The sequence below is a fragment of the Metopolophium dirhodum genome, chromosome 1 (assembly GCF_019925205.1).
Source record: "Metopolophium dirhodum isolate CAU chromosome 1, ASM1992520v1, whole genome shotgun sequence".
Taxonomy (NCBI): domain Eukaryota; kingdom Metazoa; phylum Arthropoda; class Insecta; order Hemiptera; family Aphididae; genus Metopolophium; species Metopolophium dirhodum.
This window is the reverse complement of record NC_083560.1, coordinates 146,027,998-146,047,324: the sequence shown is the minus strand read 5'-3', so window position 1 is coordinate 146,047,324 and position 19,327 is coordinate 146,027,998. Positions and strand designations below refer to the sequence as shown.

Below are 19,327 nucleotides of genomic sequence, written 5' to 3'. Positions count from 1 at the left end.
TAATTAATGTTAGTGATGAAAAATTATTACATTTATCTAAATATATCCCAATTGAATTTCAAAGAAAACAAAATAGTCGAAGACATCCAATACGGGATGCAAATCGCTGGAAAGCTACTGAATTACGTCAGTGCTTACTTTATACTGGTATTATTGTATTCAAAGATATACTTAGTAAAGATATATATAATATTTTTTTAGCATTATCCATTGCTATACGAATTTTATTAAAAAAAAATATAACCAATGAACTCAATGATTATGCTAAGCAAATTTTAGTATATTTTGTTACTTCATTTCAATTAATATATGGTGAAATATTCATGTCCCACAATATACATTCTACTCTGCATTTAGCAGATGATGCAAAACAATTTGTTTCATTAAATTACACTTCAGCATTTCCATATGAGAATTTTATGCAACCTCTCAAAAAAAAAAATTAAAACTGGAATGATACCCTTACAACAATTAACTCGACGTTATTCAGAAAGACGGGTATATTATAACTATGAAAAATCTAACTCTGAAGACTTGAAATCTTTCTGTGGTCCAATAAATACTCACTGTAAACAAAAAATCAGACCAATGGTGGATGATTCATGTTCACCTCAATATTCTGGATGGAGAATATTTGATGGTTTGGTTTTAAAAATAGATGACGCCAATAATTGTGTGAAAATGTTTAATGAAAATATAGTAGAAATTGAAAACATTGCTACAAAAAAATCAGATCAATCAACAATAGTTATTGGAAGGTGTTATGAAAAGTTTAATGAATTTTTCCATAATCCTTGTTCATCATCAATGTTCGGTCTACAAATAGTAAATGAATTAGGACATCTCCAAGCATGGAATATTGGACAAGTAAAATCAAAACTTGTTCGTTTTCCAATAGATGATAATTCTTCATTAATAATACCATTTGTCCATGAAGTATAAATGAAGATACATATATACTATATAGGTATTATTCACATATATAATAATTATAAATAATTAATAATTACATTTTGTTTTAAGGTCGTGGTTAGTTGTTATCTTCTTGGATACTGATGAAATACAACATGTTCCATGTAATTGGACAACATTAACCAATAATAATAAAGGGACATGTTTGTTTCCGTTTACTAAAACTGATAAACAAGATAAATATTTTGGACCTACAAAAGTAACTAAAATGATATTGCAATGTATGACGCCAAGTGTATATGATGGTACATACTATAGTATAGAAAAAGCAGTGTTTGGAAGGAACGAGTTCCAAAAGGAATGGATTCCTGGAACGAATTCCTTTTTAAGGAACGGCACGTTGAACGAATTCCTTTTTATAAAAAAAAGAACGAGAAAATGAACGAGTTCTTTTTTTCAAGGAAAAAGAACGAAATTTTTCGTTCCTTTCAAGTTCCAATTTACACAGATATATAAATAATTGAAATTGAAATATTTTTTTTTCTTAGTGTGTGTATTTTCAATATTATGATCGTTATCGAGTATCCGAGTATCAAACTTCATCGTTAAAGTGTTAGTCCTTAATCATTAGGTAGGTATTCTGGTACAGAGTACTCATTACTTATTGGTCATTAGTAACTTTATTAATATTTCTCATAAGTCATAACTCATAAGTTATAACTTAATATATAGAAATGGGTATAATATACTATTATATTACATTATTATTACATATAAAATATAAATCTTTGTCGTTGCGTCGACGGAAAATAAAATAGCATGAACAGTGAACACCGAAGACTGAACAATAAAATCATTTATGAATTACGATGCGGGTCGGGACCTACAGCTAAAATGTATAATAATATATTACTATATTAATATGACGTTACAATATTATTTTAATGATAATTATTTAAAACAACAATAAATGATAAGATAATTGACATACGTTGGCCAGCAATTTAATTTTGAAGAAAATCTCAAAATAGATTACTAAAATACGTCATTTGATTATACCGAAAACCCCAAATGTCTGAAAAGTCAAATAATCGTATAGTCGAGAGTCGACAGCCGGTATCAGTGTTTCATTTTCATATTGTGAATAATGTGAAGACTTGAAGTGAATTGTGATTTGCATTTGTTATACAGTACTACAGTAGTTATAACCGCTCCTGTTGAGAGATTGTTTTCTACTGGATCCAATATCATGACTGTTAAACGTTACAGATTAGGTGCTAACTATTTGAGAAATTAGTTCTTCTAAAACAGAACAAAGTTACTATTTAGACTATAGTACTTATAGTATAGTCTATTGTTATAATGCTATATAATATTTATATTTTATATTGTTTAAAAAATAATGAGTAAAATATAAAAATATAAATGAATAAAAAAAACTGCAGTCAGTATTATTTTCTTAAACTTAATAGTAAATTATAAATTTACTTGTAGGTATGTATAAGTATAATTAAAAATTAAAGTACCTAAATATATCTGTTTAAAAAAAAAATTGATGATTAAATAAGAATTTTAATTTTATCTGGAACTAAAGAAGGAACTAGTTCTTTTTCCAAAGGAACGAATTCTTTTTTTTTTAAAAGGAACAAGGAACGGAACGAATTCCTTTTTATAAGGAACTTGACAAAAACTGAGAAAAAGTAGCTGGACCATTTAGTATGTATATTTTTTAGATTTTTAACGGAGTGATAAATGTATTTTTTTACTATGATGTGTTTTATTTTTATTTATTTTTGTTTTATCAAATTTTAGAGCAGTAGAAATGCTTCAATTTTATACTTTAGGGGTGGTTTCTGGTAGAAAACTACATGTATTTGGTACTTAGGAGGGGGGATATTTTAAGCTAATTAATCGGAAAGGTCACGTCATGAAAAACCAAAAAGAAATTTGGGAAAATATGGAATTTTTACGCAAGCTAAGATCAGTTTTTGAAAAAATCTATTTTTTATTTGGCTGTAATTTAAACATTTTTAAAAACTTTAAATAGGTACCAACTTAAAATGTTCACAAAATGTTTATATTGGCATTATTTATGTATGGTATAACTCTTAAAGTATTTGAACTATTTTTTGGGGGCAGTAGAAATATTCAATTTTTATGTTATTAGTTATAATTTTAATAAAATATATACTTAATATATTTTTTATTATTGTATTAGATAATGAAATGCAAGCTCGACGTGTAGCGAAAGCATGGTCTGGAAATGATGACAGTGAAATAGAGACTATTGATTGTAACACTAGAAAGAGAAGTTCCACAAAAGTATTCACTCAAGAAGTCAAACAAAAGAAAATTAAAAACACAAAAAATACTTCCTCAACAAGTTCTAACTTACCAAATAGTTTGAATTTACCATATTTTCCTACTCCACCTGCATTGATTACTTCTGCATCTCAAGATACATCTTTAAAGCAACAAAATACTTCTTATGCATCACAGATAGTCACAACTACTATCAGGCCAAATACTGATCATACATTATCGCCTGTGATGGGGTCTCCGCAACATGATGTTTCGACCGATCAATATAAACTTGGTGTGGCATCTCCCAAATCCTTACCTGTTATACTCTTATCTCCTCGATCAACATATCAGTTGTCACCTGAAATCAGAAATGCCATCATCTCCTTAATTATTTTCTACTTTTTCCTCTCCTCAATCATTAACTGATGTTGAATCTACTCAGTCGTTACAGAAAGTTGTAACTTCCAATATTCAGTACATAAAGCCAATAGATTCTTGCTCCCAAGATGTCACCACCGGTAATATTTTATAAATATTTATTATCATAATCATGACAGTATGAATAATAATATTTGATGATTTAGATGTTTTGTTTAATGTTAATAAGACTAACAACAACGATGAGGAAAATTTATTGGAATTTTTGACATCAGCTAAATCCAGTGAGTACATTATAGAACCATCAGATGACCAAGAGCATAATGTTGTGATTGGAGTGGATTCAATTTTTAGAGGTATGTAAATAAATTAATTTAATTGATGTAATTTAATTTTGTGATTATGGTGTCTGTTGAGTATATAGGTACTAGGTAGTCTATATTTCCATACCTAACTAACTCAGTACCTACCTCTAAATGTTAAGGTTCTTGAACGCTTATAATATGATGCTCATATTAGATGCTCTAAAAACACATAAAGTATTCTCTTAATATTCCTTAAACTTGTAAATGTGTAGATAATATGATTTTTTTTATTTATAATAACTCATAGACCTGTACAAGTTGTACACATAAGTTACAATAAAAAATATGTATACATAAATATCTAATTGCTGTGCATTATTTCTTTCAAAGTTAAATAAAATGTGTATACTCTGTTCCACGAGAGACTGTAGTCGTTTCGCGTAGCTGACTGACGCCGCCGACAGCGCGGAACCCCAATTTCTCCCACTCTTTACCGTCCGGTGGCGCGCAACATCGGTTATACACACCGATAATATTAATCACATCGTATATACAGCGTACTGTAGTGTTTAACATTACGCAAAAAGTTTAATTTTTTTTTTTTTATAGAGATACAGATATTTATTTTTTATAAATTAATAATAAACAAATACTATCATAAACGAATTTACGTGTGTATTTTAAATAAATAAATGCAATACAATATAATATTTAAAGTAACAATTATTATGCAAGATATTGATTTTAATTTAAAATATTGATTATTTTTAATTTCAATCTGAGGAATCGGTACTTGTTTCTCCTGTGATGGTTAGAACATGTTGAGATGTTGGAGCTAGTCATCAAGCATTTCATCGGTAATGGACTCAATATCCCACATCTTATCCTCTTCGTTAATTGTGTGTTTTACAAAATTGGCCCACATTTCCGGAGTAACTCGTTGAAAACCATCGATCAGCAATTGTCGTACATCGTTTAATTTGAATGTAGTATTATTCTGCTTCACATGATTTTTTACCACCGACCATGCTAATTCAATAGGGTTCAACTCACAATGGTACGGTGGCAAACGCAGAATAATTTTATTACATTCCATTGCTTTTTTGTCAATGACGTACTTTTCAGTGGTTCGAATCTCTTTGACCTTTTCCATTAATTCTAGTTTCACCATTTTCCTGTCAACTACTATATTCTTATCCTCCAACCATTGAATGATTTTATGTTTCTTCCAAGCCATTGTTGGTGCGGGATCCAGCTTGACCGAATGGTACGATGCATTGTCCATTACAATTATGGAATTATCGTCTAACAGAGGTAAAATTCTACAAAACCATTCATAAAAGGAATCGCCGTTCATTTCGTCGGAGTATTCTGCTGTATTTTTTTTTGATTCAAAACACAGTAGACCACCCTCGACGAAACCGTTTGATGAACCTATGTGTACCACAATCAATCGTTTCCCTTTACCTGTTGGATTTTTGGGTCCCGTAGTCAGTCCTTTCAAAAAAGCATCTCGACTCGATGTTACGGTTTTGTCGACCCACACTTTGTTTGCACACTCACCTGCATTGACCCACGTCTCATCGAGATAATAAATTGTTCGACCTTCACTTCTATAGAGCCTTATATTTCTAATGAAATTCCTGCGCCACATTATAAGATCTTCTCTTTCTGTTAGTGCACTATTATGCTGTCTTTTAGTGAATTCAAAATTTAAATTTCCCAACAGCCGATACAAACCAGTACGAGACAGAGTTGGAAGACTCGAATCTTCGTTAATGGCAACCAACACTTAATTTAACGTAGGTATTTCATGCCTGTACCAGAATCCATGTATGTTTTGACGAATAGCATTCTTATTGAAATCGTCAATTTTCTCGATGATGGTAAATCTTGCTTTTTTTTTGTTAGGTGAACAAACTACTCCTTTTTGTCTGTAATCCCGAATTATATTTTTTATAGTGGTTAATCCAATCCCTGTATCATTTGACAACGACATCATTATATCTATGTATTTAATTTTTGGTTGTTGAAGAAGATACTTTTTGTACAAATTAATAATGATGGTCTTTTGGCAGGTCCCAACAAACTAAAAAATAATAAAAATACTCTTATGAGTTATATGTAGTTACGTGTTACGCACTCATAACAATTAAATTATATATTTGGAAATAAAAACATTTATTCATTATTCATATTAAATTACAAATATTTCAAACATGTTTCATGTTTTAGGTAAATTAAGGTAAACTTATATTTATATATTATATGAGTTTAACATTTATAAAAAATTAAAAAATAAATATTAAAAAATCATTAAATTAAAAAATCTATCCATGTGTAACATTTTTATTTTTTAAGGTGACTATCACAATTTAATATAAGCTAATTAAATATTAGAAGATGCTTACCTTTCCTGGTTTATTCTTTTTAACGGGCGATGGTGTTGGTAAAGCTGATGTGCTTGGTTCATCTTCTTCATCAGAAAAGTGCATAATTATCAATAAATTAAAAAAACGGCGCGCGGCGGAGTAAAATTGCAGGTGTGTATTACGAATACATACAGCAAGAGCGTAGTGCGTGGTTGCGATATCACATGGATGTCGTGCCCATCGCTGTAAATGCTAAGCGCTTCGTATGAGAGGAGTCGTTGACGACCGCCGGACCGAACAGTTGATGATCGTAACCGAACAGGAGAAAATGGTGGGGGATGCGCAGCGACGGACGAAAAAACGAGTACGGTCTCTCGTGGAACAGAGTATAGTAACTTTTAAAGCTGCAATTTATTATAAAGCAAATACATGGCTTGGTAAAATCAACTAATTATTAATTGATGTCAAGCTAAAATATATACAAAAAAAGTAATAAAAACAATAAATTACTGTTGTAGATCATTTCTTTGATAAATTATTTAAATTTACTCTAATGTATTTTGTATATATTCTTAAATATGAAAAATAGGCTAAATATTCTCTAGTCTCCAAAATATGCTAGGTCAGTGCCACATTTTTCATCCTCATTGATCTGCATAAAGCCAATACAAATATGTTAAAATGTCTTTACATCTACTCTCTAATTATATTACCAACATTTTTCTCATTGACGAGGGTACCATAACAGGTATTATTTTTTTGAATTAACTTGATCAAATTAATTATAATTATAGATTGTTGTTGCAAAAATGTTGATGCTATAAAACAATTAATATTAAAGCAAGCAGATCAGTGCAAAAAAAGAGATCAGCAATTGATGAATCAAGTATTTACATTAAATGGATCTAATACATGTATATGTGCGGCTCTTCAGCAGATAGATAAAAAGCTGAATACTATTATGACAGCTAACAGTCGCTTAAGAGCTTTAGCTATACCAATCCCAACGATACCATCACCATTTTTTGATTTAATTCCAGTGAAAAGTGAAGATGATCTTTTAACTGTGAAAAATCTTATAAATAGTAATGAAGTTGGAAAAAATAAAGAAGATTTAGTGAGTATAAATTGTATTGTTGATGTAGTTTTTGTATATTTAAATGATCACTGAATGTATTTTTAGGTATTATGTGAAATACTATTATACCTGATTATAATTAAATTTTTTTGTTTCAGAAATCATATATTTATATAAAAGTTGGTAGATTACCATTAAGTGCAGCCATTAGAACTGCTATTGATTTATGTTTTGAGAAAAATATCTTGTACCATTATAGTTACCACGGAAAAACAAAAAAAGAAGTTCTCAAACTTGGGCTTATATAAGATTATTTTATGGTACTTATATATATTTATAAATTAAATTATTTTCATTATTGTATAGTATTTATAGGTAATATATCCCTATTAGGGAATATCAATCAACAATACATTGAATATATTAAATATTTTTAACTAAATAATGTAAATATTATATTATAATATTGCCTAATATTTATAAAGTTCAGTAAATAGTTTTTTTTTTAAATGTTAGATGCTCTGTCTGGGTTAAGATCTTCTATTGAGGATAAAAACACGTTTAAAAAAGTTATTAATAACTATTTAAGACATTCAAAACCAAAAGAATAATTTTCCTAAAATATAAATCTTGATTTTGGCTTACATTATGCAGTATTTTTTTTTGTTTATAAATTATATAATATACCTTTGCAAGTTGGTTTTTGTTTAATTTATTATGAACAAGTTAGTTTTTACTTTCCATAAAATTTACCTACTATTTCAGAGTATTATTATTATTATATTTTTCATATTTGATCAAAAATGTTTTTAATAACTATTGTCATTTAAGTATTTTATTAATAAAATTAATTTTGTACTTACCAAGTATACTTTTCATATCAGTTAATAGTATCTTATTGTTTATGTATTTACTTATCTCATTCTAAAATTTACAAAAAATATGTCATATAATATGTATAAAAATACGTAATATAAAATATACTAGATATAGTTATTTATTTGTTTATTTATATAGGACAAGCCCAAACATAGTACGACAGATAGTACGATTAAATTAACATTAAGGTTAAAGCCTTAAGAATAAGACTAGTACTGAACTAATGACTTGCAGAATATAATATGTATAGGTAACGCTGGCTATTAAATATAGTTACCTCACATTAAATGGATGGTTAAATATTTGTCATGATTTGTAGTAAGCAGTAGTCGGATAATTGTGAACTTATTCTTATAAGAATATATATAATAACAGTTTCACGAGTGTTGTGGGGGAGAGGGGCTTTAAAGAAAATTTGAGATAGAATACTTAAGAGAATCAGTTTTACCTGTAAGGATATCTAAAAGGAAATAAAGATAATATATTTAACTATTCAAATTATTAATAGTTAAAATGTATTTCTGTAACTTAGTAAATCATTATTAATAATGACTATGTGGAATTAAATCCAAAGTTTCAAAGATACTATTATTTTAATTATTATGCTATTTTATTATAATCATCTTATATACTTCCTCAGAAAGCGTCTGCACGGTTTATTGATGTGGTACATCAATTTATCATAAGATAATGCACTGTGACTGAGTTTTTTTTTCAAGAGTATAGCTGTGAACCATTTTCATTTATTTTTTTTTTTGGTGGGGGGAGCTTTATAATTTGTTTGATTCCAAACCAAAACCATTAAAATTTAAAAGTAAATTATTAAATAGGTAATCAATAATAAATATCCGTCTAAGGGGAGGGACCCCCCTCCTCATAAATACGCCGCTGTTCTTTTGCACTGTACCAGAACCCATCTGTTCAACTTTTTTAGTTTACACGGTGTCTGAACTGATCCTTGCACAGTTATATGTTTTACTTTCGTTCGGTGTTTGAACTATCCTTGCACTCTTAACGCACGTGTTCTCATAAAATTAATAATTTAATCAATACACTACTTTTTTGTGCAAAAATATCTACTACTAAATCTTTATCAATCACAATATCATTCTCACTAGAAATTTTAACTAGGCCTTCTAGGCGGTCTTCAGATGTCGATGATCTTAATCTTGTTTTGACTAGTTTCATTTTTGAAAATGATCTTTCAGTGCTCCAACTAGAAACTGGTAATGTTACGGCAATTTTAATAGCAGAATGCACACAAATTGATATGATAAAAAGTATTTCATAAATTCTGCAATAGTAGAACCCACTTTTACATCACCAGATCCTTCATTTCTTCTTGTTTCTTCCAGAGTCTCTAATATTGCATCACATTTTTGTAAAACAGTTTCAAGTGCTGAATCATGTGATCCCCATCTTGTTGTTGCAACACATTTCATAGATTTCTTTTGCATATTAGGATAATGTTTGTCTTGAAATTCTCTGAATAAAGCAGCTCTTTTCATACTACACCAAATAAAAGAGTAAATGAATTCTAGATTTCCAAATAAATAAACAGCATCTAAATTAGATGAAACTGCATTGGCCACATCCAAATTTAATCGGTGAGCATGACACCACACAAAGATAGCTGAATTATTTTTTGCATTAATTCTTGCTTGTAGGCCCTTGTATTCCCCACTCATATTGCTAGCACCGTCGTATGACAGACCAACAAGTTCGTTTTTCCAATCAAGGCCTTCACGATCCATGACTAATTCAAAAAGATCAAACAACGATTCTCCAGTTATAACAGAAGATTCTTTAAGAGCCAATAAACGTTCAAAAATGTTCCCAGATGAATGACTAACATATCTTATTATAAATGATACCTGCTCTTTTCTAGCAGCATCAAAGGTCGAATCTATTGAAATACTGAACATTCGAGATCTCTTTATATCTGATCTTATGGTTGACCCGATAAATTCTGATATAGAACTGATAAGTTGATTTTGTCTTTCCCAACTTATAAACGAGCACACATGTTTGCCCTGGGATTTAATAGAATTTATATGGGAAGATAATGCATATGAATTTGGAGCCATCAACAATAAAATATCCTTAAAATGTCCTTTATTTTTTTCTTCCCAACCTTCTCTGTGCCCACGAAAAGATAAATTATGTCGGGCTAAATACAAAGTAATGTCTATTAACTCAAAAACAATTTGTCTGTTTAATGCAACATAGGTTTTTCGACTAATTTCAAGTGCTGGAATGATTGGCATAGAATTTTTCTTTGTTTTTAGTGTTATTGAAGCATTGACATGTATATTACTTATTTCATGTATCATAATATTTTGACGACCATTTAGCCATGTAGATTATCCAACTTTTGTCCATGTTGTAACAGATGTATGCTTACTGTGGCCAATAAAGATCATACACGGCAAACAGAAAACTGTGTCTAGTGTAGGTGAGTATGATAACCAATCCCTAATAACTCTAGAACCATCAGGAAGTAACCGAGAGTACCACTGTTCATTAAAATGGCCATGTCTGGAAGTTTTATCAAATGGAAAATGTTTTTGAGTATGGTTGACAAGGGCCTAATTGAATGATCAAATTAATTTCTTCAGGAGTTAACTTGCTATTAATGAAATGCACTGGATCATTTTTAAATAAATTACCTATGAATATCAAAAAACGTTGAAAATATATACCCTTTTACATTACCTATCTTATAAAATTATAACCCTAAGTGTGTTAATAGTTATAATACCTGGTGACGTTTCTACAGAAACTGAACTAAATAAAACATTGTCAAATGAATTATAAACAGAAACTTGGTCTACTTCATTAATACCTGTAAACATTTTAGTTAAATTAATATATTTTGATACAATTTAAAATCAATTAAATTAATGTGGCATAAGACATAAGATGATTGCATTTTTTTTAAATTTAAATTACATATTCTACCTGGTGAAATGTTCCACGTAGAAGCCTGAGTGGAAACCGAACTAGATAAAACATTGTCAAATGAATTATCAACAGAAACTTGGTTTACTTCATTAATACCTGTAATATTTTAATTAAAATAATATATTTTGATTTGATTTGTTATTATTTGACATTTGTTATAGACAATCCTGTTGTAATATTGTTATAACTTATGCTCTATTGCTCTTATATAATTTTCATTTAACATATCTGAAAATAATGATTTTTTTATATAGTCCTATCCATATAAAATTAAAATCTAATGAAAAGTAAAATTAATATATTTTCATTGATACTTAAATTATTAATTAGGTTTGAAAATAGTGATTATTTAGTTGTATTCTTAAAGCATTCTATAGTTCTGTGGTGCTCAGTGCTCACTGCTCAGATAAAAGGTCTTAAGTTCAAAATTAACCAATAAACTTTAACAAAAACAAACAACTTGTATAAAATAAATATTCTTATACATATGAGAAAAATATAAAAAAAACAAAATCAACTATTATAATAAGATATAAACTTAAAAAAAAAACACAACAAAATCAGACATAAGTCATATTTTACAATAATTTTTCTGACTTAGATAATTAGGAACATAATTTGGTAGGTTAGAAGCACATTAAGTCAAAAATTAAATATGTTTTAAAAGATTTTAGTCTACTTAAACTGTGTTTAATTTAAAAAATGTGTTATTACTTACCGTTAGTATTATTAGCAATACTATTATAATATTGTGTTGCCTCGGCCAAAACTATTGGTTTAATAAATCGATCTAATAATCCAGACATTTTTTTAGTTGCATCTTATCTTTGTGCTCTTAATTTCCTCTTGGTGCATCCTTTCAAGTGTAGAGAACGAGAAGCCATTAATTACGATTAATTTATCGGAGTTTGTCGTTTGCGCATCATTAGTACCTCAGGTAAGAAATTTGGTAGGTCGTTTGCGCATCGCAAATTTTAACAATAGAAAGGTACCTACTACCTATTACCTATCTACCTATTAGTGATATGACCGGATATATTGGTGAGATAATAATATATATAACTAATAAATGATCATTTATAAGCCTATCAACCACGGTTGTAGATTTATACGAAAATCAACAATATGTACAACTGTTGTTTTTTTGAGGTTACGTAGATACAAAAGCTTGAAAAGCTTATCATCACAGTTCGTTATCATTAAATATTAACAGTCGTTCATATTAACGGTCATTTAAATATAAAAAAAATATTATAAAATATATAAGTATAAAATGACTACATTACATGTGATACAATCGAAGAGAGGTGCTCCAGCAATGATCGTGCATGAATATATGTATACAAAATGTAATGAACTAAACACATGTGATATCATATGGAAATATCCGAAAAAACGTGCTATGTTTCAGTGAAAATCAACGATAGGCCAGAACTCTTTAGGTTTCATTACATTGGCGCCCAACTGCAGTGCTCGATTAAGAAGAAATTCTACTTCGAACCTCGAGATCAAAAAATACTACATCGTTCACAAAGAAAAAAATCTATATCATTCAAAATGCCGCCGAAAAAAGAAACAATCAGCAAATACGAATTCAGTGCATTTAAAAAGGAAGTGGAAAGAATCAGCCGATATTTAGTTGACCAATTACTGGAAAAAATTAATCAGCTTGAAGAAAAATGCAGCAATATGGAAGAGGAAAATTCCAGAAAAATCGAAAAAATCGCGGAAGACCACTACAGAGATATACAAAATCTAGAGCAACAAAATAAAAATGTACCATTAATAAATGACGACCGAAAAAATTCCAACATAGAAATATCCAAACCGATATTTTTTGGCAATAACAGAGATCAACACCCAATAGATATTTTGCAAAATCTCGAAGAATACTTTAAAGTAAAACAAATAAATAATGAAGAAAAATTACTGATTATACGAGATTGTCTTAAAAACGCAGCGGGAAATTGGTTTGCCACCGTCCGATTTCAAATCAGAAAATATTCAGAATTTCGAGATGCTTTCATAGACGAATTTTGGTCCAGAGAGATACAGATTCAAACTTGGAGCAGCTGTTTGAACACTTCCCAGGTACTGAGTAATATAACGTACCGAGAACACTTCGCACAATGGTCGACGAAACTACGTCATTTGCAAGTACCACAAATATCCGAGGAAGAAATAGTAACAAATATTGCCAGTCATTACCCAGGCTACCTCCGAGCAATATTAATATCACTGCCAGAAAAATCAATAATTTCAGCGATGAAAATACTTAGCGCAGAGGAACATCGGAGAGAAAAAGTCGAACCACCAGCTGCAGAAAACAGCAATAATAATCAGCAGACAAGTAACAATTGGAGCAACCAACGAAACAGCGGATGGAACAACATGCCACCGCGCAACAACCGGTGGAAGAATCAACCATATCGCAATAATGACAAACGCGGTGAGACCCAACAAAGCAACCCACAGCAGACGGAAAAAATCAACCAAGTGTCAACAAACAATGAAGAACAAGCAGGACCTAGTGGTAACGAACAACATGCCATAAATTCGTTTAACACAAACAATCAATCCATAAGTCAATACATGCAATGCACCATCGAAGGAGAGGAGGTAATGTTGCTTGTGGATACTGGAGCCACGATCAGTGTACTCACCAAAGAAGTAGTTGATATAATAACACAGAGAAACCCAAAAATACCACAGCTTCCAGTAACAGGGATACAAATAAGCAACGCAGTAGGCAAAAAGATCTGTTAAGTATCAAAACAGATCTTCTGTGAGTGTAAAATTGATATATACATACAAACTAATTTTATTCAAGTTGAAAACCCGAATGAGAAAGGAATAATTGGCGCCGACATTTTGAAGAAATATTCAGCACAGATCAAATTCAGCGAACAAACGGTCCAATTCAAGGTTGACAAAATAACACATACCATACCGTTTGCGAGCCAGAAACCACGACTAATCGACTCAAAATAACAGCTATTCAATGTTGGGATCAATGAAAATCCTGAAGACAATCAAATAGTACTCACCAGCGATGAAAAACAAATATTTATGTCTTTACTGAATAACTAGAAAGAGTATTTTCCAATCAACCAGGAAAAATACAAGAGTTCCAATGTCAGATACGAGTTAAGCCAGGGGACCCAATTCACCAACGTCAATATCCTATACCAGTAGCCCGGATTCAAAGGGTAGATGCAGAAATACAGCGCATGTTGACATTGGGAATCATCGAAAAATCTACATCCCCATGGTCCTCACCCATAGTATGTGTTGAGAAGAAAAATGGCGACATTAGACTATGCCTGGACGCTCGTGAAATTAATACTGTCATAATACCTGACCGCGAATGCCCGACGAACATGGAAGAAACATTGATGAAGTTCCAAGGGATGAAATATCTCAGTTCCATTGATTTAACGGCAGGATACTGGCAGTGTCCACTCAGAAAACATTGTCGTGAGATCACAGTTTTTCTACACCGAGGAAGAAATTACCAATTCAAGGTACTACCATTTGGCCTGATAAACTCCGTGGCAGAATTTCAGAAAATATTGGACCAAGTGCTGGGACCAGAAATATTGCAAATTGCCGCAATATACGTCGATGATATTCACATCACCTCAAAAAGTTTCGTAGAACATATGCAACACCTTGAACAGATCTTTCAGAAACTATAACATCATAATATCACCATAAACTGTAATATAACTAATATCAAGTAGTTTTCCTTGGACATATCATTTCAGAGAAAGGTATCTCCATGGATCCGGACAAGGAGAAGGCAATAAATAATTTTCAACCACCCAAAACGAAAAAACAAATACAATCATTCTTGGGATTTATTAACTTCTACCGTAAATTTATACGGGACTTATCGCATGACACGGATCAATTGAGTGTACTAACGAAGAAGGACACCAAGTGGATGTGGGGAACAGCACAACAACAAGCATACAACAACATAAAGGAAAAATTCTTAGAGGATATTGTTATACAATTCCCGGATTTCACTAAGGAATTTTACCTCAACACCGACGCTTCAACAACACATGTGGGCGCGGAATTATATTAAGTCATGGCAGAAGGACAACACCAAACACTAGGATTTGCCAGTCGAACCCTAAACACCGCAGAACGTAATTACAATACCACAGAATTAGAATTACTGGCCATTGTATTTGCGTGCAAGAAATTTCGACATTATTTGTTGGGACACAAGATAAAAGTGCTCACTGATCATCACGCACTAACTTTTCTCAACACCTGCCAACTACTAAATACCAAGTTGATAAGGTGGTCAGCATTTTTACAAGAATATCAGCTGGAAATCATTCATAGTACAGTTCTAACCGTCGTACAGGTAAGACGTTCGGTCTTTTCCCGTTGTGATTACGTCCGTTATCGATACGTTTTTATCTAGTTAATTATAATTCGGTTTTTCATAATGCCTCTCACTTGCTTAATTTGCTCATCGGCTATTAACCGTAGTACTACCTATTTAACTTGTTGTGCCTGTAAGAAAACTACAGCTCATAGTAATTGCGTTACTACTACTGGATCCTCTCCTAAAAACGCATCTTCTTGGAAATGCAGTATTTGCTCTCCTTCTAATTTCGATTTACTCTCTAAAATCGAAAAATTGTTCGACCTATTAAATTCTACCAATAAAAAATTAGACCGGGTTGTAGCTGAAAATTCTCGTTTTCAAGAAAAATTATGCTTACTTGAATCAAGAATCGTCAAATTAGAATCAAATCCAACTTCTAATGCCAACGTTTCTTATTCTGACATGTTTAACGAACTACATGATCGCCAATCTCGAGAAAAAAATATAATTTTATTTAACGTACCCGAGTCGATTAATGATGTTGATGACACCACATTAGTTAATGACATTTTTGCTAAAATTGATGCCCCTATCGCTACTTCACTAATAGTCCGCCTGGGTAAACGTGGACCAAAACCTCGACCGATAAAGATCACATGTGAAAAAAAATCCGACGTTGGGTTAATACTTAAGTCAAAAAATCGCCTCCGGAATCTACCTGACAAGAAATTTATCCACGTAACGGTTGATTGGACCACTTCACAACGCAGTTTCTACAATAAAGTACGTGAACAACTTTCAATACGTAAAAACAATGGTGAAAACAACATTTACATCGGCTATATCAAAGGAGTTCCAACTATTCTACAAAAAAACTAAATACTGCCTCAGGTAATACACATACAGATAATACTTTTATAAATAATAATATTAATTCATCTAAATTTAAATGCAAACATATTGATGGCTTGTTTCAAAATGTTAGGGGGTTGCGTACAAAGTTAGATTTATTACGTATCAATGAACCGTTATTTACTTTGGATTTTTATGTAATTGTTGAGACTAGTTTAAATAGTAACTTCTTATTATCTGAACTTGGTTTTTCCTCGTTTGAGATCTATAGATGTGATCGTGACTATACAAATTCTGGCGTTAACCTTGGTGGCGGAGTTTTAATTTGTGTAAAAAAAAAATTTTTTTCTAAACGTTTAAATGCACTTTATACTCCAAATTTTGAACACTTATTTATTCACGTCCGTGTTAATAATAAAGACTTAATAATCGCTGGTGTTTATTTTCCACCCAATAGTAACAATGATAGTAACGTTTCATTTTTTAACGCTTTAAATTTAATTGTATCATCACATCCTGATTATGAAATTATTATTTGCGGTGATTTTAATCTACCTAAGTTAAACTGGGTTGTTCATAAGGACTATGTTAAGTGCTACGGTAATATCTATAATCAGGCAGCAACCGTTATCGATGAATTCGCTTATCTCAACTGTCGACAATTTAATAGATGGTATAATTTATCGGGCTCATTACTTGATTTAATATTTTCTAACATTCCAAATGTTTGTGTTCTTAATGACGCTGATAAAGCTATTTTACCTTTAGACACGTTATATCACCCTGCTCTGTACATTAGCTTTAATATTTCTACGTATTGTAGTAATTCGGACCCAATTCCAAGTTATTTCGATTTTAACCGAACTGACTTTTGTGGCTTATCGTACGCTCTTAATTCTTGTAATTGGAACGACATTTTAAGCAGTCCGGACATTAATATAGCCACTTCATGTTTTTACTCAACACTTAACACTCTGATTGAATATTTCGTTCCTAAAATTACTCCAAAAAAAACTAATTTCCCCTCCTGGTATAGCAAGTACTTAATATGTTTAATTATCAAAAAAAAAATTGCACATAAAACTTTCAAACGTTATAATAATCCTAATGATTTCAATACTTTTAAACTATTACGGCAACAAATCAAAATTGAATCTTATAACGCATATAATAGTTATCTTAATCACATCCAATCGGATTTATTATTAAACCCAAAACGTTTTTGGAATTTTGTCCGCTCTAAAAAACAAGATAGCTCTATCCCTCAAGCCATGTCTCTCAACGAAGTATCAGCCAATTCAAGCCAAGATATTGCTAATCTTTTTGGTAACTATTTTAGCTCTGTTTTTAGCCCCATTAATAGCCCACTTACACCATTATCTAGTTTTTCTAATTTTAATACTGTTAATCTTAATAATATTGAATTTACGCTAGGTGATATTTTTGAAGGTTTAAGTTTTCTTAAACCTAAGTGTTCATATGGTCCTGATGGGATACCTCCTATACTATTACGTAATTGCCGTTATTCATTAGCACTACCCATCTATACATTATTCAAATTATCTTTATCTACTAGCTCTTTTCCTACATTATGGAAATCTAGCTACATTCAACCTATTTTTAAATCTGGTGCCAGATCAAATGTCGAAAACTATAGACCTATTTCCATTTTATCTGCAATCCCTAAGTTTTTTGATAAAATACTTGCTTCAAAAATTAACTACTATTTCAAAAATGTTTTTATTAATGAGCAACACGGGTTTAGACCTGGTAGATCTACGGTAACACACCTTTTATCCTTTTATTCTTTTCTGCTAGAGGCAATTGAATCAGGTTTACAAGTTGATGTTATATACACTGACCTCAAAAAAGCATTTTATAGCGTTAATCATACTTCCCTCGTAAATAAGTTAAAACTGTATGGTGTATCGGATCCATTATTAACATGGTTCAAATCATATCTCTCCTCCCGTACCCAAATTGTAAAAATTCAAAACCATTCTTCTTTTCCCATTTCCGTTACCTCGGGTGTCCCGCAAGGTGGCCAACTTTCTCCGTGGCTATTTAACATTTTTATTAATGATGTGTCCCAATGCTTTTCTAACTGTAAATTCTTGCTCTTTGCTGATGACTTGAAGATTTTTAATGTTATAAATAACACATCTAACTGCTTAGATTTACAAAGTTGCTTAGTTAAACTTTATAAATGGTGCACTGATAATGGTTTATTAATAAACATTAACAAATGTAATTATATATCGTTTTTCCGTACTCGTTCATATATTAACTTCCAATATTCCATTAATTCCAATCAACTTGTCCCAGTTACCACAATAAAAGATCTAGGTGTTATTTTCTCTTCCGACCTTTCATTTAATGACCACATTAATTACATTTGTAACAAGTCCAATAAAATACTTGGGTTTTTAAACCGTAACACCATTGGTTTCTCTAATATTAACGCGTTGAATACTCTATATATGTCACTAGTCCGTTCAATACTTGAATACGCTGCTATTATTTGGTCACCCCATCAACAATTACATATTAATCGTATAAATAAAGTACAAAATAAATTTATAAAAATAAGCACATTTCGTTGTGGGATTAACCCGTATACTTTTAAATCTCTAACTGATAGACGTGTTGAATTTGATGTTACCTTTATTTACAAATTATTGAACAATGATATTGATGCTCCTGATTTACTTTCTAAATTATCTTTAGCCGTTCCTTCTTTTTATTCTAGAAACCCCAAACTTTTAAAACGAATTTTCACACCACTAACTATGGTTACGCAGCCCCTCTTGATCGTGCTTGTCGATCTATTAATAATATGTCAAATATTGATATTTTTAACGATTCTTTGCCATCATTAATTCTAAAACTATAAAATTGTACTTGTTAATATTTTCTTTAGCCTATTCTTTATTCG

General features: G+C 30.8%; 2 protein-coding genes across 2 annotated transcripts; both read right to left on the bottom strand.

Annotated features, from left to right (window-relative positions):
* Nucleotides 1-4,734: 4,734 nt before the first annotated feature.
* LOC132933189 (uncharacterized) lies at nucleotides 4,735-5,553 on the bottom strand. The gene has a single exon (XM_060999506.1). The coding sequence runs from the start codon at nucleotides 5,551-5,553 to the stop codon at nucleotides 4,735-4,737; it is 819 nt and encodes a 272-aa protein (XP_060855489.1).
* Nucleotides 5,554-7,854: 2,301 nt separating this feature from the next.
* LOC132933188 (zinc finger MYM-type protein 1-like) lies at nucleotides 7,855-11,998 on the bottom strand. Its single transcript, XM_060999505.1, has 6 exons — nucleotides 11,911-11,998; nucleotides 11,190-11,288; nucleotides 10,990-11,073; nucleotides 9,553-10,398; nucleotides 9,287-9,451; nucleotides 7,855-7,889 (listed from the first exon to the last, which is right to left on the bottom strand). The coding sequence occupies exons 1-6, from the start codon at nucleotides 11,996-11,998 to the stop codon at nucleotides 7,855-7,857; spliced, it is 1,317 nt and encodes a 438-aa protein (XP_060855488.1).
* Between the last annotated feature and the right edge of the window lie 7,329 nt (nucleotides 11,999-19,327).

Bases quoted from the DNA above. Each gene is read 5' to 3' on its own strand.
- LOC132933189 (XM_060999506.1), bottom strand. From the start codon at position 5,553: ATGTGGCGCAGGAATTTCATTAGAAATATAAGGCTCTATAGAAGTGAA.
- LOC132933188 (XM_060999505.1), bottom strand. From the start codon at position 11,998: ATGTCTGGATTATTAGATCGATTTATTAAACCAATAGTTTTGGCCGAG. The intron at 11,289-11,910 runs GTAAGTAATAAC...AAAATATTACAG, and splicing joins TATTGCTAATAATACTAACG to GTATTAATGAAGTAAACCAA. The intron at 11,074-11,189 runs GTAGAATATGTA...AAATGTTTACAG, and splicing joins TACGTGGAACATTTCACCAG to GTATTAATGAAGTAGACCAA.